The following is a 25,155-nucleotide window of genomic DNA, read 5'->3' on the forward strand; positions in this document are numbered from 1 at the left end:
AACCATAGAAGAGGAAACGGTTAACCAACTCTTGCTTCAAGGGCAGCAAGGTGGATTTGCCCTGAACCTTCCACCTTATCAGTGGCGGTGCTACTTGGCTGGGAGGCTTGTACTGCTACTGCACCCAGAATCCACATCTACAAGTGAGAGTGTCCCCACATGCCCTTGCATCATTGTGGGACCATTAGGGAATATTAGCATTGGCTGGGCAGAAACTCCTCTTTCCCATTGGCAAAAGGTGGGGGGGGGGAGTAGGAAGCAGCAGAAGTTCCTCTTCCTCCTATCCTCTGAGGATAGGATAGGAACTGCAGTCACCAATGATTCTACCTTATTCAATGATTCTACCTTATGCCAATGAGGAGGGTGCAACAAGTGTTGCTAACAGTAGGAAGCAGCAGAAGTTCCTCTTCCTCCTATCCTCTGAGGATAGGATAGGAACTGTAGTCACCAATGATTCTACCTTATTCAATGATTCTACCTTATGTCAATGAGGAGGGTGCAACAAGTGTTGCTAACAGTAGGAAGCAGCAGAAGTTCCTCTTCCTCCTATCCTCTGAGGATAGGATAGGAACTGCAGTCACCAATGATTCTACCTTATTCAATGATTCTACCTTATGCCAATGAGGAGGGTGCAACAAGTGTTGCTAACAGTAGGTTTGGGGACAGAGACCCAATGTGCATTTGGGGGCAGCTGGGCCCCAATGGAACATGGAGAGCCCAGTAGGAATGTATGAATCGATTCAGGCACAAATCGAATTATACCCAAATCTAGCTGATTTGGAGACAGACAAATTGCCCTTGTGGTCCATTGGCTTGATTTGGATCCAAATCAAATTGTGCCAGATTCGATTCGAATCGATTCGAGATTTGGATCCCTCCTATTAATTTCCACAGATTTCCAGCTTTCATTTTTTTTAAAGGTAAGCTCTAGCCCTTGTAGAAGTGGAGTTATGGAGCAAATGTATGGCCACAAGTTTTCAAGTGTTTGGATTCCTTGGTGTATAATAACCTTTCGTCAATGAATCCCTATGAGGATTAATTACACACCTTTATTTCTTCTATTCATTTTGACTGTCTTTGGACAGTACCAACTGCCATGTGCCAACTATACCCCGCTCTCACCCACAAGGCAGTGGGGTACTACTCAGTTTATGATTTAGGAATTTTTTTCAAGTGTTTCTACAAGGGGTAGAACTTGGCTTTAAAAAAAATAATTAAAGATGGGGATCCATGTTAGGGTTAGGACGACTTTGAATACCTATTATTTCCTATGGCAGAAATATACAAAATCAGTAAAAACTTTTTTAAAAAACGTTAAAATCAACCAAGTGCCCCACTACCTTGAAATTTGGGTGGTAGGTGGCACCCATGGGGATCTACCCACTACACCCAAATCTGGTGCTCTTAGGACCTTTATGAATAAATCCAAATCTGAATTGAATCCAAATAAAATCTGGGGTGATTCAGGGGAAAGTTTCAGACACAAAACAAATCAGGGGTGATTCTATTCAGGCTCAAATCAAATTAAAAAATTGATTTGTGCACATCCCTAGAGCCCAGTACATGACTTTTCACCAGGACCCCCAGCATCCTGTTCCTTCTCTGTTCTAAATCCCATGCCCTATACTAATTTTTTTTTAATCCTGAGAATCATCACTGGGGATCTGTTATACAACCTTAGATACGATTGTTGTTAGAGTAGAGATCTGAACAGGTCTCAATGAAGACCTGATTCAAAACACACGTAGGAATATAATTCCAGGGCTTTTCCAGGGAATCAGTTTAAAGTGCTCTAAACACAGTTATTACTTATTTGCTTTTTAAGAGAGTTTTTGAGGAAAAAAATTATGGAGTTCTTTCTGTTCTCTCCAAGTAGTAGTTCTGCTGTGGGGTATCACATTTCACAGCACTCAGATTATAATACTGTTGCTTCCAGGGAAATATGAGTCTTTCTAAAACTAGAAGATAGAACACAGTTGTGCAGATGTTATATGCTATGTCATCACAAGTGAACAGCAATAGAAGTCTCCACCCCATCCCCATTATGTCATTTTGGAACGTGAAGAAAAAATTGTATTTTGTTTTTAATGATTTCAGCAGTTGTGTAATCGTTTCTTGTAATCTGCAGCACATAAATCAAATATGTGTGAACTCTCCCATACTAACTTCAAATTTGTTCAAAAACAATCCAATTTCTTGCCCAGCAAAATTAAAGAATAACCTCCATAAAAACCTCATATCATTTTGTGAACCAATTTCGTAAATCAATTTGTGAACCAATATGCATTGCAGTTGCTCCAAGAAATATCTAGATGGGGGTCTTCCTGACTCAAATGACTCTCTCCCCAGGTCCTATTGCATTTCCAATTGGTAGTGCAAAGTCAGGAGAAAGCCTTGGGAAGTAAACATGGGAACATAGGAAGCTGCCATATACTGAGTCAGACCATTGGTTCATCTAGCTCAGTATTGTCTACAGACTGGCAGAAAGTTCTCCAAGGTTGCAGGCAGGAATCTCTCTCAGCCCTATCTTGGAGATGCCATTTTGGAGATGTTTGCTAGCATAAAGAGAAGCTTCAGTGTAATTAAATAATTCAGTGTACCATTCAGTTCATTCTTTTTTGCTAAGTTCTAAAAGAAGCAAAGCCACCTAATGGTACAGCGGGAAATGACTTGACTAGCAAGTCAGAGGTTGCTGGTTCGAATCCCTACTGGTATGTTTCTCAGATTATGGGACTATATAGGGCAGCAGTGAAGATGGAAAAAGGCATCATCTCATATTGCGTGCAGCAATGGTAAACCCCTTCTGTATTCTACCAAAGACAACGACAGGGCTCGACACCGACTTTACGGCACACTTTACTTTAAAAGAAGCAAGGTTTCCCTTCACCATAATCCAGCTTCACCATACTTATAATGTAAGTATTTCCTTGCTATCATGTGCCATAGTTTAGCAGTAGAGCACATGCTTTGCATGTACAAAATCCCAAGTTCAACCACTGGCATCACCAGCTCAAAGGATCTCAGAAAGCAAGGCTGGGAAAAACTCTTGCCCGAGACCTTGGAGAGTTGCTGTCAGTCACTCTAATGAATACTGGACTACATGTGCAAATGGCTTGATTTTATACAAGGTAGTGTCATCTGTTCATATGCCACCTACCTTCATATGCCACCTACTGTTTGTATGCACTTGCTGCGCAATGCCAATGTTAAGCACTTATGCATCATCATTTTTAACAAGTTCTGGTAAGAACTAATCTGCCTATTTTATTTTCACTGTAATCTAAATTGATAATTATCATCTTCACAAGTTAGCCCACTTCTTCCTCAAAATATCCACACATCTGCCATTTTGAACTGGGGTGGATAACATCACCACAAACTATGCTGTTGAGGTGTCTCTATGTGCCACTACAAGTGTACTAAATTTGGTCTGAATCAGTTAGGCAGTTCACATTAGCTCACTTGCGTCTTGAACATTCATGTGTCTGCCATCTTGAATTGGAGTGGGTGACATGATCACAAACTATGCCATTGAGGAATTCCTGTGTGTCACTACAACTGTACCAAATTTGGTCCAAATTGGTCCAAGCATTGAGAAGTTGACAGGGACACACACTCACACTCACACTCCTCACACGCACACAGAAAGAGAAAACTGGGTGATCTCATAAGCTTACTTTTCCTTAAGGAAAATAAGCTTTAAAAAACAAACATGAGGTCCATTTCTATTCCACACATACACACTAGATCATTGTCCTATGGGGCAATGGCAATGGGGATATTGAATTTTCTTTTTATTTGAACGTAGTATAAATGCTGATCATCAGATAGAGAGGGATTATTTATTTTTAAAATGTTGTTGACGCATGTCCAGGAGTTTGCAGGAGTTTTATACAAAGTTCAAATTATGACATCTAAATTCCTTTGATCCAACATATATATACCTCCACCATCCTGCCAGGTTCCATTACAATGTCTAAGATCAACAGGAATGTAACATTACAGTGCTTGTATATTGGTGGGCAGTGTTCACTGATCTTCAACAATTCCCCCTCACAGGATCCAAGCCATTCTTGGTAGTTGCTCCTCAGCAGCAAAACACCTCTTGACTTGGAGTCTCACCAAAATCTGACACCGAGTATTTTCCAAAAGCAGCAAAATAGCCTTTCCCTTGCCTTTTTCATTTGGTTTTTTGTAACCAGGGATATTGTGACATGTGGGTTGAGCTGCTTTTTGTAAGGGAGTTATATTTTTTAAGTGGTCTCATCTGACTCAAGCTTTTGTAATGGGCTGGGCTACAAACTGAACGAATGCATGCATGCCTGGCTATGTGTCAGACTGATGACCTGAAAAGTTGCCATGTGTAAACCAGGCTCTGACTGTTTAGAATTTAAAGGCTTCCCCGGAAACAGGCAAAAAAGGGGGATTGACTCGATGGCATATTTTACCTTTAGAGCCACTGGCCACCTTTCTCCTTCTGTTGTTTACCTGTGCTCTTCTTTATTCTTTTAGCACCAAATTGTCTCTGTTTTTACCACTCCTAACTCCTAAGGAAAATTAGTTGCTAAAAGAGAGACAATATGAGCAGAAATAAGCAACAGTGAAGATCTTCTTAGTTTTCACACTGATTTTAATATTACCAGAACATTACTGAAAATGTAAGATGAGACAAGCAGAACTAAATATTTGCTATTTCCAGTAGCTCTTGCCTTTGGATGTAGAGTTAGAACTTCCAGGGGGACAGCCAGTCTTAATAACTGTAACTTACCTCTTCCCGATGCTCTTCTCCAGGACGCTGAACAAACCACCTAATAGAAGCTTGTTGGGACTTTGGAATACACTCCAGGAACGTTGAATTAAATTCAATGCCAAAAATCACCTTTTCATCAGCAGTTTCATGACTAATGCCTGGAAAGCAAACATGGTACAAAAGATTAACCTTGCCCTGATTTCTTTAAGCAATGGGAAAACATGACTGATTTGGAACAGATGCTAGAGCGGCACTTGAACTGTTAAGGAAAATACAAGGCAATTCAGATTTAGTAGAGCATGCTAAGGTTCAATCTGATGTAAGCCATTTATAAATATGTTATTTATATCTGAACTGGCCACTTCCTTTCACTGAAGCCATTGATGGAATTAAAATTTGGTCTATATCCTTCCCCTCAAGCATTATTCTCTTACACTGAATGAGACTAGGGACAATCAAGATACATGGATGCTCCTGGACACTAGGTTGTTCCTACTGACTAGTACATGTTCCTACTGACTATTACATGTTATGAAGATAAAATGGGAAGATTCCATGCATGCCAACACTGGAAGGGCAGGATTCAGGAGCTAAATATAAACCAAAAAATGGTGACATATGTTAATTTAAACCAAAAAAAACACAACAATTTAAACCAAAAAATGGAGACATCTGTTAATTTAAACCAAAAAAACCCAATTTAAACCAAAAAATGGTGACATATGTTAATTTAAACATATGTCACCATTTTTTGGTCTATATTTAGCTCCTGAATCCTGCCCTTCCAGTGTTGGCATGCATGGAATCTTCCCATTTTATCTTCATAACAAATTAAACACATCTGTTCAATCAAACTTAGATTGTAAATTTATAAATTGTTTTAAATTGTCTTTAAAATCTTTTATTGCTAATTTTTTATTGTTGGTTTTTAAATTGTGTTGTTTTAGGATGACCTAGAGCAGGGCTTCTCAACGTGTGGGTCCCCAGATGTAACTGGACTTCAACTCCCATAATTCCTAACCAAAGGCCACTGGGGCTGGGGATTATGGGAATTGAAGTCCAATAACATCTGGGGACCCACACGTTGAGAAACCCTGACCTAGAGACTCAAGATGAGGTAGTATATAAATGTTTAAAATAAACAGACAACATAAATTGCTTTGAGAGATAAAAAGGTCATTCACTTGACTTTTGAGCGGGAAGGGGAGGATGGTGGGGGGAGGCAGGATCACACCTACCTTTGCCTCAGATGATCCTGGTTCTTTTTTCTTTCTTTCCCTGACACACGGCTCACATACCCAGGAGCCACATTGCTATCTGGAGGCTGGAAAAACGCAGCCCACCTCCAGAAATCCCTCAATGCTTAAATCTTTTCCAGATATTTTTATACTAGTCGGTATATAAATTCAATAAATAATAATAATAAATAATAATAATTTAATGAAATGAGACTTTAAACACTCCAAAAATTGGCTGCATTGTGCCCCTTTCTTTTGAAACATTTATATTTTCTATACTTGGCATTTTGGAGACACAGTTGCTTAAATAATTAGATTTAAATTGTTGCACAATGAAAAACAGTTGCTTTTGCTTTTGAATACCATATACATTTCTTTTCCATTTTAAAAATTCTGCTTCTTTGTTAGAGTCCAATATTACCCTTAAATCTCATTATGTCCCAATTTAATTTACTTCACAGGATATTTTAAATTCAGCTTCTGTAAACTAACTGCTTCTCTAAAATCTAGTTTAAAATGATATAAATTTCAGATATGTTCCCAGTGTCTTCAAAGACCCAAAGAACCTTGGGGGGGGGGGATTTTGGTGGTTGGTTACCTTTGTACTTTAAAGTCTAATTCAAATTTCAGTGTAAACTGAAAATTTCTGGCACAATTTCAGGATTGCCCTAGTGATTAGGTGTATTACAAGTATTCATAAGATACAATTCACAGGTTGATGATGAAGCACAGAAGACATTCCCTCCTCCTTCCAGCATTATTCATGTCATAATACAACTTTTTCCTCAGTCTTACTTGAATTGTAGCCCTTCTTGAAGAAATGTCCTGCGCTGAGATGCTTATTTGTGTGCACAAAACACATACTAAAGACTGCCAAAGGATGGCGTTTTCAGCCAACAAAAGACTACCTGCATCCACGGATAATGAGGAATGCCCAATAGAAATCTCTGTACTAAGGAGGTCCAATAAATAGTAGAGAAAATTACCACTGTGGTCCTAAGAGCCGCTTTGCTTAGCACCTGAAAGAATGTGCAGAATCCTAGTTTTACTGAAACACTGTTTCTTCTCTCAGAATTCTCCAGACATTTTTGTCCAGCTGAATCCTCAGTTTTGCTTTAGATGAAATGGCAACACCCAGCCACAGCTTAGGGATGTGTAACCCCTGTCCATGGATGCTCACTAGTTGTATAAAAACATTTTGATTCCCTCAGAATTCATCAAAAAGCTCTCCTCCTTATCCCTTCCCTAAATGCTTTACTAATTGCCAGAGCCCTGGAAAAGACAAGAACCCCCCCAAAACTTTGCACTTTCCCTAGAACTGCAGGAAGAGGAAATAAGTTCTTCTTCTGGCAGTCCTTTACAAACTGAAGAGCAATGTTGCTGCAGTTGCTTCCTGCGCTTAAGTAAAAGGAGCAGGGGAAGATTAGCAAACCTAATCTGGACCCTAATTAGTCAGTGGTTGAATTCAGACTAAATTCAGCTGAACTGGCCTTCTTTGGAGGTGAATACCAGTCTGAAGCTTCACACAGCCCTAGTAGCCTGGACAACTAATACAATGCAGTCACAGATTCATATCATGGGGATATGAATATGGGTATTCAGAGCAATGAAGAGTGAGTGGAACTAGCCTACCACAAAGGCTCAATATGCCTTGAATGCCACTTGGCAGAAAGGCAAGATATAACTAGAAATAATAAAGTGTCATTTATAATGCATGGAAGAAAATCCAAGTTTTCAATAATGAGGGTCAGTTTATTTATTTACTTATACCCTGCTCTTCCTCGAAAGAAACCAGAGTGATGTACATTTTTTCCAGGTGCCTCCTCCTATCCAGCCAGTTTACAGAGCCAGACCTTCAGAAATGGAACTGTGCCATGTGCCTTCATGCCATTCTCTGGACCACAGTAACGTTGGCAAAACCACACCCATGTACAGTCATGAATCAACTCTGCAGTGTGCAGCTTAGAACACATCCGAGACAGCTCCCATTTCAGAAATTCAATTCCAGGATGCTTTATTCTGTATGGACCATTCAACATAAATGATTGGGCCCAATATAGGACAAAGACAATCTGTTCAATCGAGAAAGAGGGTTTCCTCTTCTTTCTTTTTCTTGGAACATTTTGCATAAGCACCCCTTCCCACCCCTCAAAGGAACATAGAATCTATTAACCCCATCTGTGCTCTGACCCACTTTTTAATTTTAGTGTGGTATTGAGTATAGCAGGGGTATAGAAAAATAATTTAAAGCAATTGAAAGCAGTTGTTTGTCCTGGATTACATATAAAATTAGAAGTAACAACTATTATTTTGTTCTAATGGCTTTTTCCTCTTTAAGAAAGGGGGGGGGGCAGCATGAGTTGAAAGTTTTAAATTTATGTTATATTGTCACAGAAATTTCAGCTTAATCACAAGCCTGAATATTGATAATAGATATTGCAAAATTTATCAACTGTACCAGTTGCCAGGAGTGAGCCAGACAGTCTGGCAAGTTAATAGAAGGCTATGTTTGGGGAGACAGTAGGCTATTGTTAAGGAGGAGATCGTTTAATTAGCAGGGAAGAAGCAGAAGAAGAGCTACATAGCTTGATAGCTGGAGCAATGATTTGAGATCATTGTTGAATAGTTGCTAAGTGGAAGTAAGCCAGGGGGATGCAAAAGGTTTGGTTCCTTTTTCTCCTTAGGGGAGGGTCTGCTTACTTGGCTCTCTTTTCTAAGCAGACCTCCTGCATGAGTATAGAAAGTTCCAGCATTCTTCTCACGTTCAACTGTAGTACTTACAGACATGGATTTACTCTTTTTTCCGTGTGCATTTCTGCCAGGATTTTTCCCTCCCTGTAACTCTTCAAGGGTTGTAGATAGTTTTAGTGGTGAATCATTATTGCTAGTACACAGCAAGAATACTAACAGCACTAACCATGTGTGCTTTGGGGATCTTGGGGACTTCTGCAATTAATGTAGAGACTTGGCAACCAATCCATAGGTTGTATGCACCCGGGGCATAGCCACTATTGGGTGACTGGATTCAAATAACCCGGGCTGCTGCCCCTCAGGGGTCGCGCCTCGTGGCCCAAACACCCCCCCCCATGAGGTGGCTTGTTTTAACTCCCGAGTGGGGCCGTGCGACCCTGTCCGGGAATTAAATCGCCATCACTGTATTCACAGTTTGGTCAGGAGCAGATCTTCCCTGCCTTAAAGGAAGTGAAGAGCCATTGCTGACTGTGCTGCAAATGCAGCACTGGCTTGAATCTAACTCCCGAACGGGGATGTAGGGGTGTGCATGGAACTGGCTGGTCCAGTTCTGTTCGAGTCTGAACTGGACTTGAACCGGACCGGCCTAGTTCGGTTCCACACCCCCTTGAACCCGCCTCCCCAATTCAGTCCAGGGGGGTTCGCTAATTTTATTTATTTATTTTTTTACCTTTTAGCCCCTTCGGGGAACTTCATCTAGGCCACGGGGAGGGGGGTCTGCAAAGGTTCCCCCTCTCCCAGCTGGCCTCCATCATCACCGCTGTGGCTCGTCTGGCCCGTTTGGGCCTGCATTTGTTGGCATGGTGGCCATTTTGGATTTGCCGCACATATGCAAATGGCCTCTGTGAGGCCTGGCATTGCCCAGGGCCTCACAGAGGCTATTTGTGCATGCGTGGCAGCCTTTTTAAAAAATAAATTTTAAAATGGCCACCAAACAATGGCCACCACACATGCGCAAATGGGCTCTGTGAGGCCCTAGGCCATGCCAGACTTCGCAGAGGCCGTTTGTGCATGCATGGCAGAAAAAATGGCCGCCACGCCAACAAATGGAGGCCCAAACGGGCTAGACAAAGCAGCCGGATGGGCTGCGGTGGTGCTGCAGGGAAATGCTTGACTAACAGCCAGAAGGTTGCTGGTTCAAATCCCTGCTGGTACCATATTAGGGAGCAGCGATATAGGAAGGCATCATCTGAAAGGCATCATCTCACATTGCACAGGAGGAGGCAATGGTAAACCCCTCTCGTATTATCCCAAAGAAAACCACAGGACTCTGTGGGTGCCAGGGGTTGAAATTGACTTAACAGCACAATTTACTTTACTAAAGCGAGCATATAGTTCTAAACGAAGAAAGGCCACAGTGCAAACTTAGCAAGAGGAAAAGTCAGTTAACAAGTGTAGGCTCAGTCTTCAGTTCAGCTTCTTCAGGCTTACTTCTTCACACAGAGCATAATTATGGAATTTGCTGTCACAAGATGTGGTGGCAACTACTAGTTTGGATGGCTTTGAAATAGAATTAAACAAATGCATGGCAGACAGGTCTATTGATAGCTACTTATCATGATGGCTATAAACTATCTGCAGGTTTGGAGGCAGTATGCCTCTGAATCCTAGATGCAGGAGAATGATAGTGGGAATGTGGGTACGCCTTCATCTCCTGCATGTGGGCTTCCCAGAGGTATCTGGTACAAAACTGGCTAGACACATAGATGAAAGCACAACATAATGCAAGCCAGTGGATCTCGTGGGGTAGGGAATTCTATAACTGGAGCTGATCCAACAGGGCTCTTCTTCGGTTCTTATGGTTTTGAGCACAAGCTATCTAGGTCAGATAGCTGTCTTCAAGGCAGGACTCAGCAACAGAACATAGGTTTTACTTTTCTTTTTTAAGAAACTAGCAATTGTTCATACATGGGATTAATACTGTTATTTTGCACTCAGACCCAAGGAGACACGGACATGAGATTCTTTGGTAAAAATTGGCCACATTTATTGATACATAGCTCTTTACATGCCAACATGGCACTCAGCTGGGATTGGCGCTCCATCCACCATAGTGTGGTTCCTAGAAGGCTGGCAGTGAGAGTGGCCGCCTTGGCCTAAATGTCTATGGTGTTAGCACCTTGGCTCCAGGAGGCTCTCTCGCTCCAAAGTGGGCACCGCCCTTCCTAGCCAACCTAGGGTCTCAAGTCTCTGTTACTGATGACGCCCCTCCGATGCTGCCAAGCCATATGGAAGGATGTCGCTTTGCAGAGAAGAGGGGCTGTGCAACATCCCTGATCTGTCAAGCTTCAAGAGATCACTCCTCCTCCTTGATGCCAAATGCTTACCTAAGGTGCATCACTGAGTTTAAGCTGTTGCTTCCCTCCACACTGTACCTGCCAAAATGTGACTGGAAATTATAACTGACTACCAGGATTACAGATATAGACCAGGGCAGGCAAAAATGGTGCACACCACTGGCCAATTAGGTGTGAACCCAAAACATTCCTGCCCAGCCCCACACGGCGACCAGCCATGCCCAGCCTATATCTGATGGATGGAAGGGGGGCGGTTGCCTTTGAGGGACGGACTGATTTGGTGCATGCACGCTGTGCCGCTTGTTCCATTAGCCCCGCCCCAGGAGAGCCAATCAGAAGGGCTCCCCAGTGTCACATGCTCCTTTGAAGGGGGCTGGGGAAAACAACACGCTGCCCCAGTCAGGCTGGCGAGCAGCTACCATTTGCATATCCTATTAAACATAGTCTTGCAAGAGGTGAATAGATCCTTAATTATTCACTTTACTTACTTTCTTTGAGATAGATATCCAAATACTTACTGTCTTCAACATCCCAGCACTGGGTAATTGGGTCTCCATATTTGACATCTTGCCTCCTTGCACGCCTGGTGGGGGGAACGTATGGGGTGATATGAATGTTTATAATTATGTCTGCTATGTATCTAACATCAGGCTTAAGGCCAGTTCATGTATGCATGTTTGTCACTTGCTGAATGCAGCATCAAGTGATGGCTTGCACATCTGAATCAGCTCTCAATGAGATTAATAATCACAGATAGAACTGCCATATCCCCCAATGCCAAGTCAAACTCAAAACCTTTCAGCGGAGTCAGCTGACAACTGTACAGCCTGCAGGTTGTGAAGACCAAACTAGACATAATGTGGGAGATTGTCACCAGAGCAGTGTGTGTGCGCATGTTATTCAACAGCATGTTAGGAATGGGTTAACCCCTCCTCTAGTGGGGTTAATGAATAAAGATTATTAATCATTAATCAATTAATTACCCCTATATTCTACCAAAGAAAACCACATGGCTCTGTGGTCGCCAGGAGTTGACACTGACTCGAGGGCACTTCTTTACTTTACCTACCCAGCAACTGTTTTTAGATGAAGAAAGGTATATCAGGAGATCTTCTACGTGTCTAGTTTGGTCCCAAGGCTTAGAAAAGCTATGTTTTCTGTACTTGTGGCACATGCTCCTAACTTGGTTTTCAAGAGTTTAGCAAATGCTAATCAGCAAGAGAGACCCTTTGCAAGACACACATATTTACAGTTCTCAACAAGTTTTTCATGCTTTGAATCTAATGTTTGCTTGATGAAGTGCCGATTTAAGTTCAAAACACGATAGGCTGTATTCAAAGAAAGTTAGTCATGACCATAGCCCTATTCAGTTTGAAGTGGTAGCCCAAGAACTCTGCCAATTCACTTCAAGAGTTGCTCCACATGGAATCAGGTATTAGAACCGCTTTGGAACCCAAGGCTCCTAGAAGACAGATACAGGCATGGGAAGAAGTTGGAACCAGCTCTGGAGGAGCCCAGACTAGATGTTTGTTGGTCTTTGACCAAGATTCCTTCCTAAGTCTGTCCTAGTCTTAATTTGCCCTCAGTTGTTTATGTTTTTGTTTTCTTAAAAAATACAATTCCACCAAGAATGTACAATGAGCTTTTTCTTAGCACTGCATAACCACAGCCAGCCTCAAAAAAAGTATGTTTAACCCCTGCTAACTTGGCAAAAAAGCACCTTTTAACGTGGTGATTCTCTTTATGTAGCAGCGGGAGAGTAACTGGCCCTATCCACTTCCAGCACATCATCCCTCCAGTGGCTGTGGCTGGTGTCTCTCTTATGTTTCTTTTTAGACCGTGAGCCCTTTGGGGACAGGGCTTATTTATCTGTCATTTCTCTGTGTACACTGCCCTGAGCCATTTTTGGAAGGGCGGTATAGAAATCAAATAAATAAATAAATAAATAAATATGGGCTTCTAGGGCATCAACTGTTACTTCTAGGCAGTACATCTCATTTTATATATTAATGAAATTCACACCCATAGATTGCACCAAGGATTCCTGCTGTTAGCATGTGTGGAAGATCATATTCCATGGAAATGTGCTAGTAGAGGATAGCAGGAGAGATCATAGGGGGCCCCCAACTGTCTCTGGGCCCCAGGAAATTCCTGACTCTCTGCTAATGCTGGCCTTGGGCTATTCTCACATGGTCCAGGACTTGTCAGAAGGAGTGTGAGAAGGAAGAGTTATGCAGTGGTTATGTTATTGGGATCATGTAAGAACCTGTGCACTGACATTCATAGGAAGGTCAGACAAACCAAGTGTGGATTTATTTACCTTTTAGAGGTTGGTGTATATCTGGAACATGAATTTCCATCCCAAGCACAGTATGGGTCTCTGGCAAGGCAACAGTCTGCACAAGCCTTTCCATACGTGTGACATCTGTGTAGTGAGAGCTGAACCAATCCATCTCTGGAACCAATGTACAATTGTTGCTGAAAATCAGGCAAGACAAATTAATTAGAAGCGCTATTCAAGCAACTCTCTTTTTGGTCTCAGTTGCTCTTTAGCAATTTATTAATGTTTTGTATGAATCACAAAACTGTCTATCCAACCTTAGATTTATACCAGCAACACAATTTGTGTTTTAACAGTCAGTTAACAGTTAAACCCCTGCTAACTTGGGAAAGAGGCACCTTTTAATGTGGTGACTCTCTTTAATTAGCAGGGGAAGAGTAACTGGACATATTCACCCCCAGCACAGTACCTCCAGTAACTGTTGCTGGTGTATATCTTACATTTCTTTTTAGATTGTGAGCCCTTTGGGGACAGGGATCTATCTTATTTATTTATTATTTCTCAGTGTAAAACACACTGAGCCATTTTTGGAAGGTAAATCAAATGAAATCAAATCAATAAACAGAATGCATTAGCCTGATTAATCACTCCTTGTATGTAGTTCATTTTTATTACTGACTTATTTAAATATGTATTCTAACCTCTCTCAAAAATGTGAGGTAGGTAATCCACGCTAGAAAACCACACTGAAAAATCTACAATGATGATATAAAAACAACCAATGCATAATCAATTTTTAAAAAGCAAACACCCTAATAATCTAATTCCAAGATACCAAAGCTAGCCTCAAACAGAAAACTGCATGCTCAGGTTTGGACACTTTTACGGACAAACTTTTAGTGGTAATGTGTTGCATTAGTATCTACCATTTCACACGGAGATATGAGCAATGAAGATAGCATTGGTACTAGCCAGATCATACTTTGCATTTAAAACAGATGTGTACCTGAGCAAACTTAAATATTGGATTATTTCCTTGGACTATTTACTGGGACAAGTCTCCAGTAAATACTAATTGGGTGGCTCCAATTCAGAGGAAGCGGCTTGTACTGAAATCATTGGGGCATGTTAGTCAATGACCAACTTATTTTTAAAGGAATAATTTATGCTTCCCCTCTTTTTTCTCTCTAAGTTTAATTCATTTTAACCAAACCCTTACGGTTTAATGTAGCCCTTTAAAGGACTGCCATGTGAGCTTGCCTTTCCACTTACTTTATCAGCAGAGATCTTGCTCCTTGCCCCAACCCTATCTGAGATGCAGTGGGTGGGGTATTTTCAAGTGGTGGCACACAGACTATAGAATGCCTTTACCAGGGATATCCATTTTACAGGCTCTTTGCTATTCAGTTAAAACTGTTTATGTTGAGCTTTTGGTTTGGAATAGTTTTCTCCCCCTGGTTTGTCGCTTTGCAGCTGTTTTGATTCTGGATTTTGCTGCTCTGTTCTTGCCAGATTTGTTGACTGTGATTTGTTTTACAAGTATATTGATTGCTTTATAATCTATTGAAATGTTTTATTTTGTATTGTATACCACTTTGGAGGCTTTTGGGGTAGAACCAGCCTCAAAAAACAGTGAATGAATATTTAGATTCAGGAGAGTTGTTCCAATGGGAGTGATTAAAAAAAGCTCTATTGTGGCATAATAATGTGTGCATCTGAAATGAAGAGTCAATGAAAAAACAATACAAATCATTATATATTTCCTATTAAAAGGTTTGATACAGTAATGACTAGGCATCAGCATCAGCAATGCAAACAAGTTGCAGTGGATACAATTATGACTGAATTACCTGCTTTGGGGACATCTCCATGGTCAAGATAGGAGATGGATGCTGAAAAGTGAATGGATAGATAACAGTGAGAAACACACACTCAATACTGCAAGTATTTAGCTATCATTATTTTACCAAATAAAAGACCAAAACTTTCCAGAAAGTGTGCCACAAGTGAGCCCAAAGTTTGACAGCATCACTTTGGTGTACAGTATTATACAGTACATGTATAATGTGGTGTAGTAGTTAGAATGCTGGACTAGGACTGGGGAGACCCGAGTTCAAATCCCCATTCAGCCATGAAACTAGCTGGGTGACTCTGGGCCAGTCACTTCTCTCTCAGCCTAACCTACATCACAGGGTTGTTGTGAAAGAGAAACTCAAGTATGTAGTACACCGCTCTGGGCTCCTTGGAGGAAGAGCGGGATATAAATGTAATTAATAATAATAATAATAATAATAATAATAATAATAATAATAATCAGTTAAAGTGCCTTCTGGTGGTTTTGCTCCTAGTCCCCTGAGCCAGGCGGAGACAAACACAGAACTTGAGAGGCAAGTAAAAGTCATATCTAGCCCAAAGCTGCTCTTGCTTCTGTTCATTATTATTGGAATAATGAACAGAAGCCATAGGCCAGGAATCCACTGCCTATGCTACTTGTGGTCCCCATGATGCAGGTTGTATGCCTGCCCACATTCTCTGATTCTTGGAGACTGGTTCATATGATGCCAGCCAATAACAGCGTATCTGCTCTCATACTACCTATGATGTTCATCCGCAGGAGTCATGGGTTAAATGTCCATACAAGAAAACAAGTGATATGAGAAATTCCATATTACATTATTCCATTCATTTACAGGGGGTCTCTGTCCTTTCTGTTTAATGAAAAGAGAAGGCAGGAAGCTCCTGAGAAGATCACACTCTTTGGCCTGATTTTTACATGCTATGTATGTCCATTCCTTGAGGACTCAATTGCTTTGTTATGTTTGTTCTTTGATCTCATTTATGTTTGTTCTTTGATCACCACCCATGGGGGTGGTTGGCACCCTCTGTGCACTAGACCACCACTCACTCTGGGCCACCCCAGCACCCCACAAGTGGATTTAAGGTTTTTCTCCATAGGGAAGAATGGAGGTTTCAGCGGCCCCATAATTGCACTTGGGGGGTGCTGGGGTGGCCCAGAGCAAGTGTGCTAACCACCCCCATGAGATGCTAACCCATGGGGTAGTGGGTTTTGTTGTTTCTGAAGTGTTCTGAGTGTAGATTCTTTGGTAGCATATAAGATTTTCTATGACAAACCATGAATCCACTCTCACCTGCTAATCTTAAAGACACGTAAACTTCAAAAATCACTTAAAAATCAGCCCTTTGCCCAATTGCTTTCAAATAATTCTGATAGCTTCCTTGCCCCCCTTGGGCACTACCACCCACCACATTCTGCTCTAGGCTACCCCTTTGCCCCGGACGTGAAGCTATACATTTGCTGACATCTCCATGCTTCTTTATGGAGAAAAACCTTAAAGACGCGTAAATTTCAAAAATCACTTAAAAATCAGCCTTTTGCCCAATTCCTTTCAAATAATTCTGATAGTTTCCTTGTCCCCCTTGGGAACTACCACCCACCACACACTGCTCTAGGACACCTCCCCCCCCTCCGACGTGAAGCTATACATTTGCTGCAATCCTCATTATTCCCTATGAGGAATTCAAGAATACTTTAAAAATTCACCAATAATCGGAGGAGTGTCCGATTGCCTTGGGATTTTGTGGGTGGTAGGCACCCCTGGGAACCTACCACCCACCCCACCTTTGTGCCCCTAGGTGCTCCACAATAGGGGATATGGGCTGGTTTGGATCCCATTTTACCCTATGAGAAAAATAATTAAAAATATTTAAAATATGCATAAAAAATCATAGGGGTGTCCGAATGCTTCAGGGTTTGGGTGGTTATTGGCACCCATGGGTGCTACACAATAGAGAATAATGGGCTGGTTTGAGTCCCATTATACCCTATGAGGAAAAATAAAAAATAAATTTCAAAAATTCATAAAAAATCTTACGAGTGTCCAATTGCTTTGGGGTTGGAGTGGCAGGTACCCATGGGTGCCAGCTACCACCCCACCCACTTTTTGAGGTTTGAACCAGTTCAAACTGGTTTGAAACTGGTTCAAATTCAAACCGGACCAGAGGGTGGTTCAAGCAAAACCAAAACCAAACCACCCCCTCCTGGTTTGAATCGGGTTCGAATTTGAACCAAACCAGGAACCAGTTTTATGCACATCCCTAGTCTGAACTGCCCCTCACATGCAATTCAAAGACTACCTTAAAGTAGTATTTAAATAGCTTGTGCAGGTGGTTTGGATGCTCCCCCTCCTTGTACCATGATTAAGCAAAACACATAATTATGCAAAGCAGAACAGGCTGAGAAAAGAGCAGGATGTGTATAGCAGGCAGTACTGTCCAAACTGGCCCATCAAGACTCCATAGGTGGAAAGCAAGGAAGCACCTGCCTACTGGTAAAATGAACTATCTCTTGGAAAGAATTGTATAAACTTGTAATTATACAATTCTGAGGTGGTTTGTTAAAAATATAAATGGGTGGTACAACATTTCCCCTTTCTGGGGTGTTTTGCTGTAGGGCGGGAAAAAGGCAGAAATAAAATGTAGAGTGTGGAGGAACATCTGCTGAGTTAATAGCCCTGCTTGGTATTAAATCTGATATGGAGCCTTTCCGTTTGACGTGATGTTGAAAGTATGCAGCAAATTGGTACACACTTGAAAATTCCTGATTACTTGAGCACTCTTGGCATTTTCAAAGTGAGATTTATAATTAGTGCCCATGGCAGCAGGAAGATGACACCAGAGGCCTTTAAAACAAGGAGGATTATGTCCCCATAGTTGAGGTATTTAAAGCACATGGGGAGGTTTAGTTGAGGAAAATATTTTATACAGATGGTTAGGACAGAGGTATTCCATCTGATTTCAAAGCCATTTAAACACTGTGAGGATAGGGAGAAGTCTGGCTTATAAGGATTGTAACAAAAAATATATGGCAACTATATCATCAACATTTCATTACATCATAGTTATTGGCAAAGGAGCTGTCATGATCAACAGCCCAGACAAGCGGTGCTATTTTATTGATTTATTTACCTTTAAAAAAATTTGGAATGCATTCAACCTTCTCTTGGAAATTGTCCTCATCTGATTAAAATTCATTTGGCTTTCCTGAAACTCCTGCAGATGTTTTACTTTTGGCCAAGCAAAAATGTCCAAATTTGCCTCAAATTTCACCTTAAGTGAATTTTGGTGGCAACTCTACTCTGAATATTTTGGTTTATTTTTTCTTAAGCAAATTGCTAAAGAAAACCATTAAAGAAACTCTAGTAAATTACAGCTACTCACATACTGTGCAATGCCGCAAGGGTGGCTGAAGCACTGCTCACGTTGTTGCGCACATGTAAAACACTTTTAACTGTGTTGCCCCCCCAGGGCAGCCCTGCTTTGGCACAGTTGCACAAATGCAGTTGTGTAATAGGACACCCATTATTTTCAACTGGCATCCTGTTGTGCCACTGTGCTTGAACAACTGTACACAGAGAGGGCCTAGGGTGTAAACACAACAGAGAGGGCCTAGGGTGTAAACACAACATCAGCGTGTTTACAGCCACCCAGCCACTTGGGTGATGCTCCAACTGCCCATGTTGCACTGCACAATATGTGAGTAAGCATCTTTTTTAAAAGACGTTTTATGTACTTGATCTTAGAGAAAGAAAATGGATTTTTAAAAATGTGGCTTTAAATAAAAACAAACATGTTGTCCAAAATAGTTTTGAGACCTGAAATCCATAATTTCTCTTGTCTTACATTGTACTCGAGTGATACTTTTGAACCACTCACCAGTTTTTAATCCTTACCTTGAATATCTCCATCTCTTCCAGTATTACTTCCTCCATGTCCCACTTCTCCTTGGTTATACTCAAAACTTTCAGTACTGTTCCTATATCTGAAAAAATCAGTGGCCGTGTTTCAACACATAGACAACAATCTATTTCAGGTTGTATATTTATAGTCCAGTTCCTTTTTAGGGGAATGGAACTCAAAAGTCAAATCCATGTTGAGGTTTACCCCCTCTCCCCATAACGTTTAGGCAGACTTACTCATGTTGTGATCTCATCACTTCATGCATTTCTGTCCCTTCTCCACATGAGTGTCAGAATTCCACTGACAGGAAAAGAAAAGAACATGGGTATATCTACCTACATTTTATGGGGGGGGTGGGGGTGAGAACTTAGCATTGGCTGCCATTTTCAGTAATAACTCCATTGCAAATGTTGCATCTAATTTGTTCCCACCACAACAAAATTCATGAACTATATTTGAACATCCAATGTGGATGTACCCAGCAAGGGAAAAAGACATAATTACTCTGAAATTCATGAGAACTTCACTATGGAGAAATGATCTGAATGATTTCTCCATGTTCAAGTTCTCATGGATTTTGGAACAGTCTTTTTTCATAAAAGATGTGTGTTCAAATTCCACTCATGTAACTGTACTCCCACAACTTCGCCCCAGTTTAGTGATATAGACTGCACTAACCTTTGGCTAATTCTTCTCCTACAGTTTTATTTGTGCATCTGTGAAATGGGGACAGTAAGTTATGCCCTTAACTTACAAAACTGAGTACAAAGATGGGCAAACACAACAGCCCTCTTCCAATGTTAAAAAAAAAAAAAAAAAGGTAGGGATGCTTTATTAATGTACAGCATCCTGAAAGCATGCCACAGCCTTCTGAAAATGCTGTCCATGCTGGTTACAGCATTTCTCTTCAGAGAAATGTGTCCCTTCAGTAAGTGTGGTGTAAGTATGCTGTAAGTGTGGCCAGTGGCCAGGTGGGGCTTCTGAATGCGTCAGTGTGAGGGAGGGGCTCCAGAGAACACTCTCAGGACACTATGCAAGTACAGCATCTCTGCTTTTTCAAACAGTAGTTCAGTTCAGTTCAGAGCTTGAGCCATGGAACTTCTGAAGTAATAAGAGAGTGCCTCTGAGTATGTACTGAGTACCCTTCCTGGCCACTGAGTAATTACAGCTTGCTTCCCACACATACTTTAAGCAGTATTCTGCAGGTTCATGACAACAACAATGGCACAGCAACCAATTGTCCTGGGTTATTTCCAATTTATTTTCTGTCTCATTGTATTGTCTTCCAAGGCTTCATATAGGACAAGCATGTGGCAGTGATTAAAAAAAAGAAAGCCTGAAACAAAGGGGTTGAAAAACAGGCCTGAAAAAAAGAAGAGTTACTTAAGCTAATAATTTATTGCGAGAAGTTTAAAATGCTGCAGAATTTTCTCCTTTGGCTAAACTGTCAGTTCCCACAGCCTTATTTCTATGATGCTTAAACCCTGTAGTGAGTTAAGAAATGCACTAAGACATAATTGGCTTTGCTGTATAATAAGGATGGCCGATAACTCTCAAGGTAATATTGTAAGATGCTGTTTGCTGGTCTGTCTGTATCAATAAAGATTGATCTCAAGGTAATCGTTTCCAGTGGTCCCTACATTCTTTGTATCCTATATAGGTCTAGTTCTCACTGTGGTGCTAAAACTGTATCGAGCCTGCATCGTTTCAAACTGAAGTTGGGAACTCACATGAATGAATACTTCTTCATACACACAAAGAATCAATCCACAAAGAAAACCACAAGTTGGGAAGAAAGCTCTAGCTTTCCCCTGGAGGGCATGTATATGAAGACACCAGCAAGAACTGTTTGTCACTTTGCAAGCAAAAGAGCTGGAGTTTGCTCAGAACAGATGTAATGTTTGACCATGTATAATGTACACCATGGTTTGCAAATTGACTTCAAACCTGATTTCATGCTCTGGTTTGTCGCTAATATTTGACAAGAATGAAAGAAAATGAAACATGTTAAGTGTTATGATTGTATAGGATTCATATAAGATGTGATGATACTCTGCAGAGAGATGAAGAGACTTCAAATGTAGGGAGAGATCATGATTGCTGTGGAGATGTGCAAGCTCCCTGTTCTTCTGTGAGTGCATTTCTGTTTCTAGTTATCAAAAGGTACTCTCAACTCAGTGGTGTGTGTGTGTGTGTGTGTGTGTACACACACACAAACACACACACGTATGGCAAGTATATGTCTCTCTCAGGTGAACTGGGGTTTCACAACTGCATTCGCTTCATGTCCTAAAACAACTGATACTGTGTATTTTCTTGTATGGAAATCAGACTGGGTCTGCAATTTGGAAAACCCTTAATAGGAGGGTACACACTTGCCCCCTTAGTAGCAGAATGCCTTGTCTTTAATTTCAGGATCAGTGGGCAGGGTCTTCCTCAAAGCTTTTCCAGATTGTAGCCCCGAGCCAATCCTTATACAATGAAATCCATTACTGTTATACAGAACACTTATTTCAATTTGTACAGAGATGCTTGCAAGCCATTGTTGTTTGCATGTCCATATCTCTATCATTCATAGTGATATCCAAACACATATGACTATAAGCTTCTTTTCGAGGATGATAGATTTTTTTTTTTAAGTTACACAGATCCCTCCTCTTAGGTTTACCTGTCCCCAGGAACATGATGTCATATTGGCCATCTTCGGCCATAACACGATCCACAACAATCTGAGTCAGCTTGTAGTCCACATTAATTTGAGTGAACACAGGTGCTCCAGTTACAGGGTAGACGGATTTGTGCATCACTGGATGACGTCGTATGAAGCTAATGACATCATCTGGAAAGTCTCTTGTGGACTTGATTAGTGGGTCATATGTTTTGCTTGGACACTGGATAACAATATATATATTAAAAGGTCATGTACGTTTTTCATTTACTTTCATGTAGTCTTATAAACTTCATTCTCCTAGTTGTCTACAGCAAGTAAAAATCACTTTCAAGCAACCAGGAAGAAAAGCGTTATAAGAGTCAGTACCCGCCCCTCCCAACTCCCAATTGGCCTCCCAAGTTAGGCCAATTGGTCTTCAGCTGCCCCTAGCCTAAGGTTGGTTACGAGTAGCACTACCATCATTTTTGTTGCTTTCTCTTTTTTCAAGATTTGTTTTAAGAGGAGAGAGTGAGAGATTATGAAAAACAGAGATGTGCAGAGTAGGGGAGAAGAAGTGAAACTTCTAAAGGTGGTTCCCATGTTGCAAGGCAGACCAAAAGGTAAATCCCAGGTCAGAAACGTTGAAGAGTGCTTTGTTTATAGCTTTATTCATTACTTTTTAAAAAATCAAATCTGCTGCATAATATCTTATTTCTCTTTATATTTCTAAAGCATTTTTTTAAAAATTCATCTATATTGGATTTTATTCAGATATACTCATTCACTTCATGGGAAAATCTTCACTGGAGGTCAATATCAGGCTTACATTCAAACAACATGTGGAACCAGTCTACCCAAGGCCTGTTCTCAAATTCACTTTGTCGCAATAAGAACATTGTACAATGCGATGATGATGATCATCATCATCATCATCAGTGCCCTCATAAGGGACCCCTTATGAATGTGTCCTCATTTGATGACATCTGGTATTTACCCTGCAAGTTGAAAGGTTTGAGAAGAGGACCCACAGAGACAAATACCAATTCATATGGTAAATATTAACTGTCATTCACTAGAAATATTTTTTATGCAAACCTGATGCATTTAAATATTCTTGTTAACAATTAACATGGGAAATGGGTTTTTGTATTAGCATATCAGTAGGCACTATTAATGATGCCCCATGCACCTAAACAAGATATTAGGGAAAACAGAAACAGAGCCTGCACATGCAAGGATTCAAATCTCCAAAATATTTTATAAATTATTTAGCATTTTATACTGGTTCCATGTCAGATAAAACTGAGCTCAGGAATCCACACAAAAGCCTTCCTGTGCTATCTGCCTGAGCCCTTAAAATGAGAGTGCTAATCCTCCTATTGCTCCCATCATCTGTAATGATCTCATGGAAGAGAGCAGTGTGACTGATTCACAGAATCACAGAGTTGGAGGGCATCTTGAGGCCATTCCCTCCTCAATACAGGAAATCTAGAACAAGAGCCCATTAGCCCCCTAGGTCCTTTGTCAAACTGTTCTTACTTATTAGAAGATTCTCCTAAAGTGCAACTGAAATCAACCCTCCTGTCACTTAAATCTATTAGATCTTGTCCTGCCTACTGGGGCAGCAGGGAACAAGGCTTTGCCTTCTTCTGTGGTGGTTCTTCAGATATAAGTTCTGTCACCATTTCAAGGACTTTACCTTGGTATTGCATGTAAAAATGTTTAGGGTCAGAGTGTTAACAAAAATAAGCTAACTGAATTCAGCTGCTCTGAATTCAGTGATGGCAAACACCACAAATGCTTCTTTCAGTTGATTTTCAATAGTTAATAGACACCACCCCTTTGTGGCCATTACAGGAAATGCAATAATGATAACACATAGATATATTGCATTAAGTCTTATTATCCAGGTTCTTGAATACCATAAAAACTGATTGCAGTAAAAGTTTAAAGGAGATGGCAACAATAAATACAATAACATATACAGTGATAGTGTGCAGAGAGGGGGACAGCATTTACAACTAATGTTGATTGAATTAATTTAACTTTATTTCTTTTGGCTATAATAACCTGATATTTAAAAAGAGTGATATTTTCTTCACAAAGGTGGAAGGACAAAACTAATAAAAGACAGCAGTAATCAAATGTAGTCTAAAATGTGGTTAGTGATAGCCCTGCTGCTGCCACAGCTAAATTGGCCATTTTGGCTGGCTTGCTCTTCCTCAGTAGAAAGTGAAGATAGAACAGAGAAGATGATAACAGGGTGGGAGAAAGGAATGTGTGGTGGGTTACACCTGCAGTGGTGTGAAAGCAGCACAAACAACAACATGTGGTGCTAGGAATGGATATTCTCACTGATTTATTTATATAAACAGTTCTCAAGATGTGGGAGATAAGTTCTATTGATCAGATCATTGCTCTTGGCACTGTGCTTAAACTTCAAGTGGCACAAAGGACCACATGCTATGACCATTTGCACAACCCAAGAGACAGCAGAACAGTGAGCATGAGTATGGCAATAGATTTTCTTTGTTCAAAAAGACCACAGAGTTCCCCTCCCAGCGGGAGCCTTTTCCTCATTCAGACATTTCAATGCAATTCACAAACAGTCATTTTTCCTGGCATTCACTCTCTGGTTCATGTAGATATCCTTTTGTGATCAATTATCAGGGCAGAACAAAAGATTAGCAGAACAAAAATTCTATTTTAAAAATGTGATGTTCCCCCTTTACCCTTTGTATCATCATTTAGTAAAATGTACCCTAGGTCCTGGCACTGTTTTACTGTGCATTTCCCTAGTCTCACCAGTGGCAGCCAGTGATATGGAGCAGAAAGAGATATAGCTTAATGATATTAGAACATGGGATAAGTTGAAATAGCTGTTATGGAGAAAAGTATTTTCAAAAGGGATGAGCAGTCTGTCATACTAACTCAAATGAGTTAACCTTGCCCTTCAAATTGGCCCCATTGTCTCCCCACCACTGGCCCTCCTTTCCCAAACTTACCCTCGTGATGGGGAAAGCCATCACAAGGCTTAAATCTCAGTGCCTAGGGTCACTGGGTGCTCTCATGAGCATGGTCAAGGAAAAAAACCAGACTATCTTTAAGCCTGATAATACTTCGTTGCCACAAGCCCTCCATCCTTATAAATGCAAGCTTAGGAAAGGTGGATGGGGGCGTTCAATCAACAATTTGATTCTAAACCATTCATCTTTGGAAGAAAAAAGGATATGTCTACAACTTTCCTTTTAAAAAATGTATTAGCAACGAAAGCTAAGCTCTACCAATACATGCTGGGTAGTCTTCAAGTGGGAAACTGGGAGGTCTTGGTCAATCACAAGACAACCACTTTTTATAAAAATGTTACTGCAAAGGAAGCAAAATAATTCTAGAATGATTAGACAATGCATATTGGATAGAAGGTCAAATGA

General features: G+C 40.8%; 1 protein-coding gene across 7 annotated transcripts in view; it reads right to left on the reverse strand.

Moving 5' to 3' along the window:
• Positions 1-25,155, reverse strand: part of SEMA3D (semaphorin 3D) — a 413,180-nt gene that overhangs the window by 103,895 nt on the left and 284,130 nt on the right. For all 7 annotated transcript variants that reach the window (XM_053254951.1, XM_053254948.1, XM_053254950.1 and 4 more), the window contains exons 12-17: positions 21,743-21,965; positions 19,068-19,156; positions 15,168-15,209; positions 13,357-13,514; positions 11,555-11,619; positions 4,769-4,908 (exon numbers count right to left, since the gene is read on the reverse strand). In XM_053254951.1, the coding sequence (XP_053110926.1) occupies positions 4,769-4,908; positions 11,555-11,619; positions 13,357-13,514; positions 15,168-15,209; positions 19,068-19,156; positions 21,743-21,965 (717 nt within the window). The remainder of the gene's footprint in view (positions 1-4,768; positions 4,909-11,554; positions 11,620-13,356; positions 13,515-15,167; positions 15,210-19,067; positions 19,157-21,742; positions 21,966-25,155) is intronic.

This window comes from Hemicordylus capensis, chromosome 5 (assembly GCF_027244095.1).
Source record: "Hemicordylus capensis ecotype Gifberg chromosome 5, rHemCap1.1.pri, whole genome shotgun sequence".
Taxonomy (NCBI): domain Eukaryota; kingdom Metazoa; phylum Chordata; class Lepidosauria; order Squamata; family Cordylidae; genus Hemicordylus; species Hemicordylus capensis.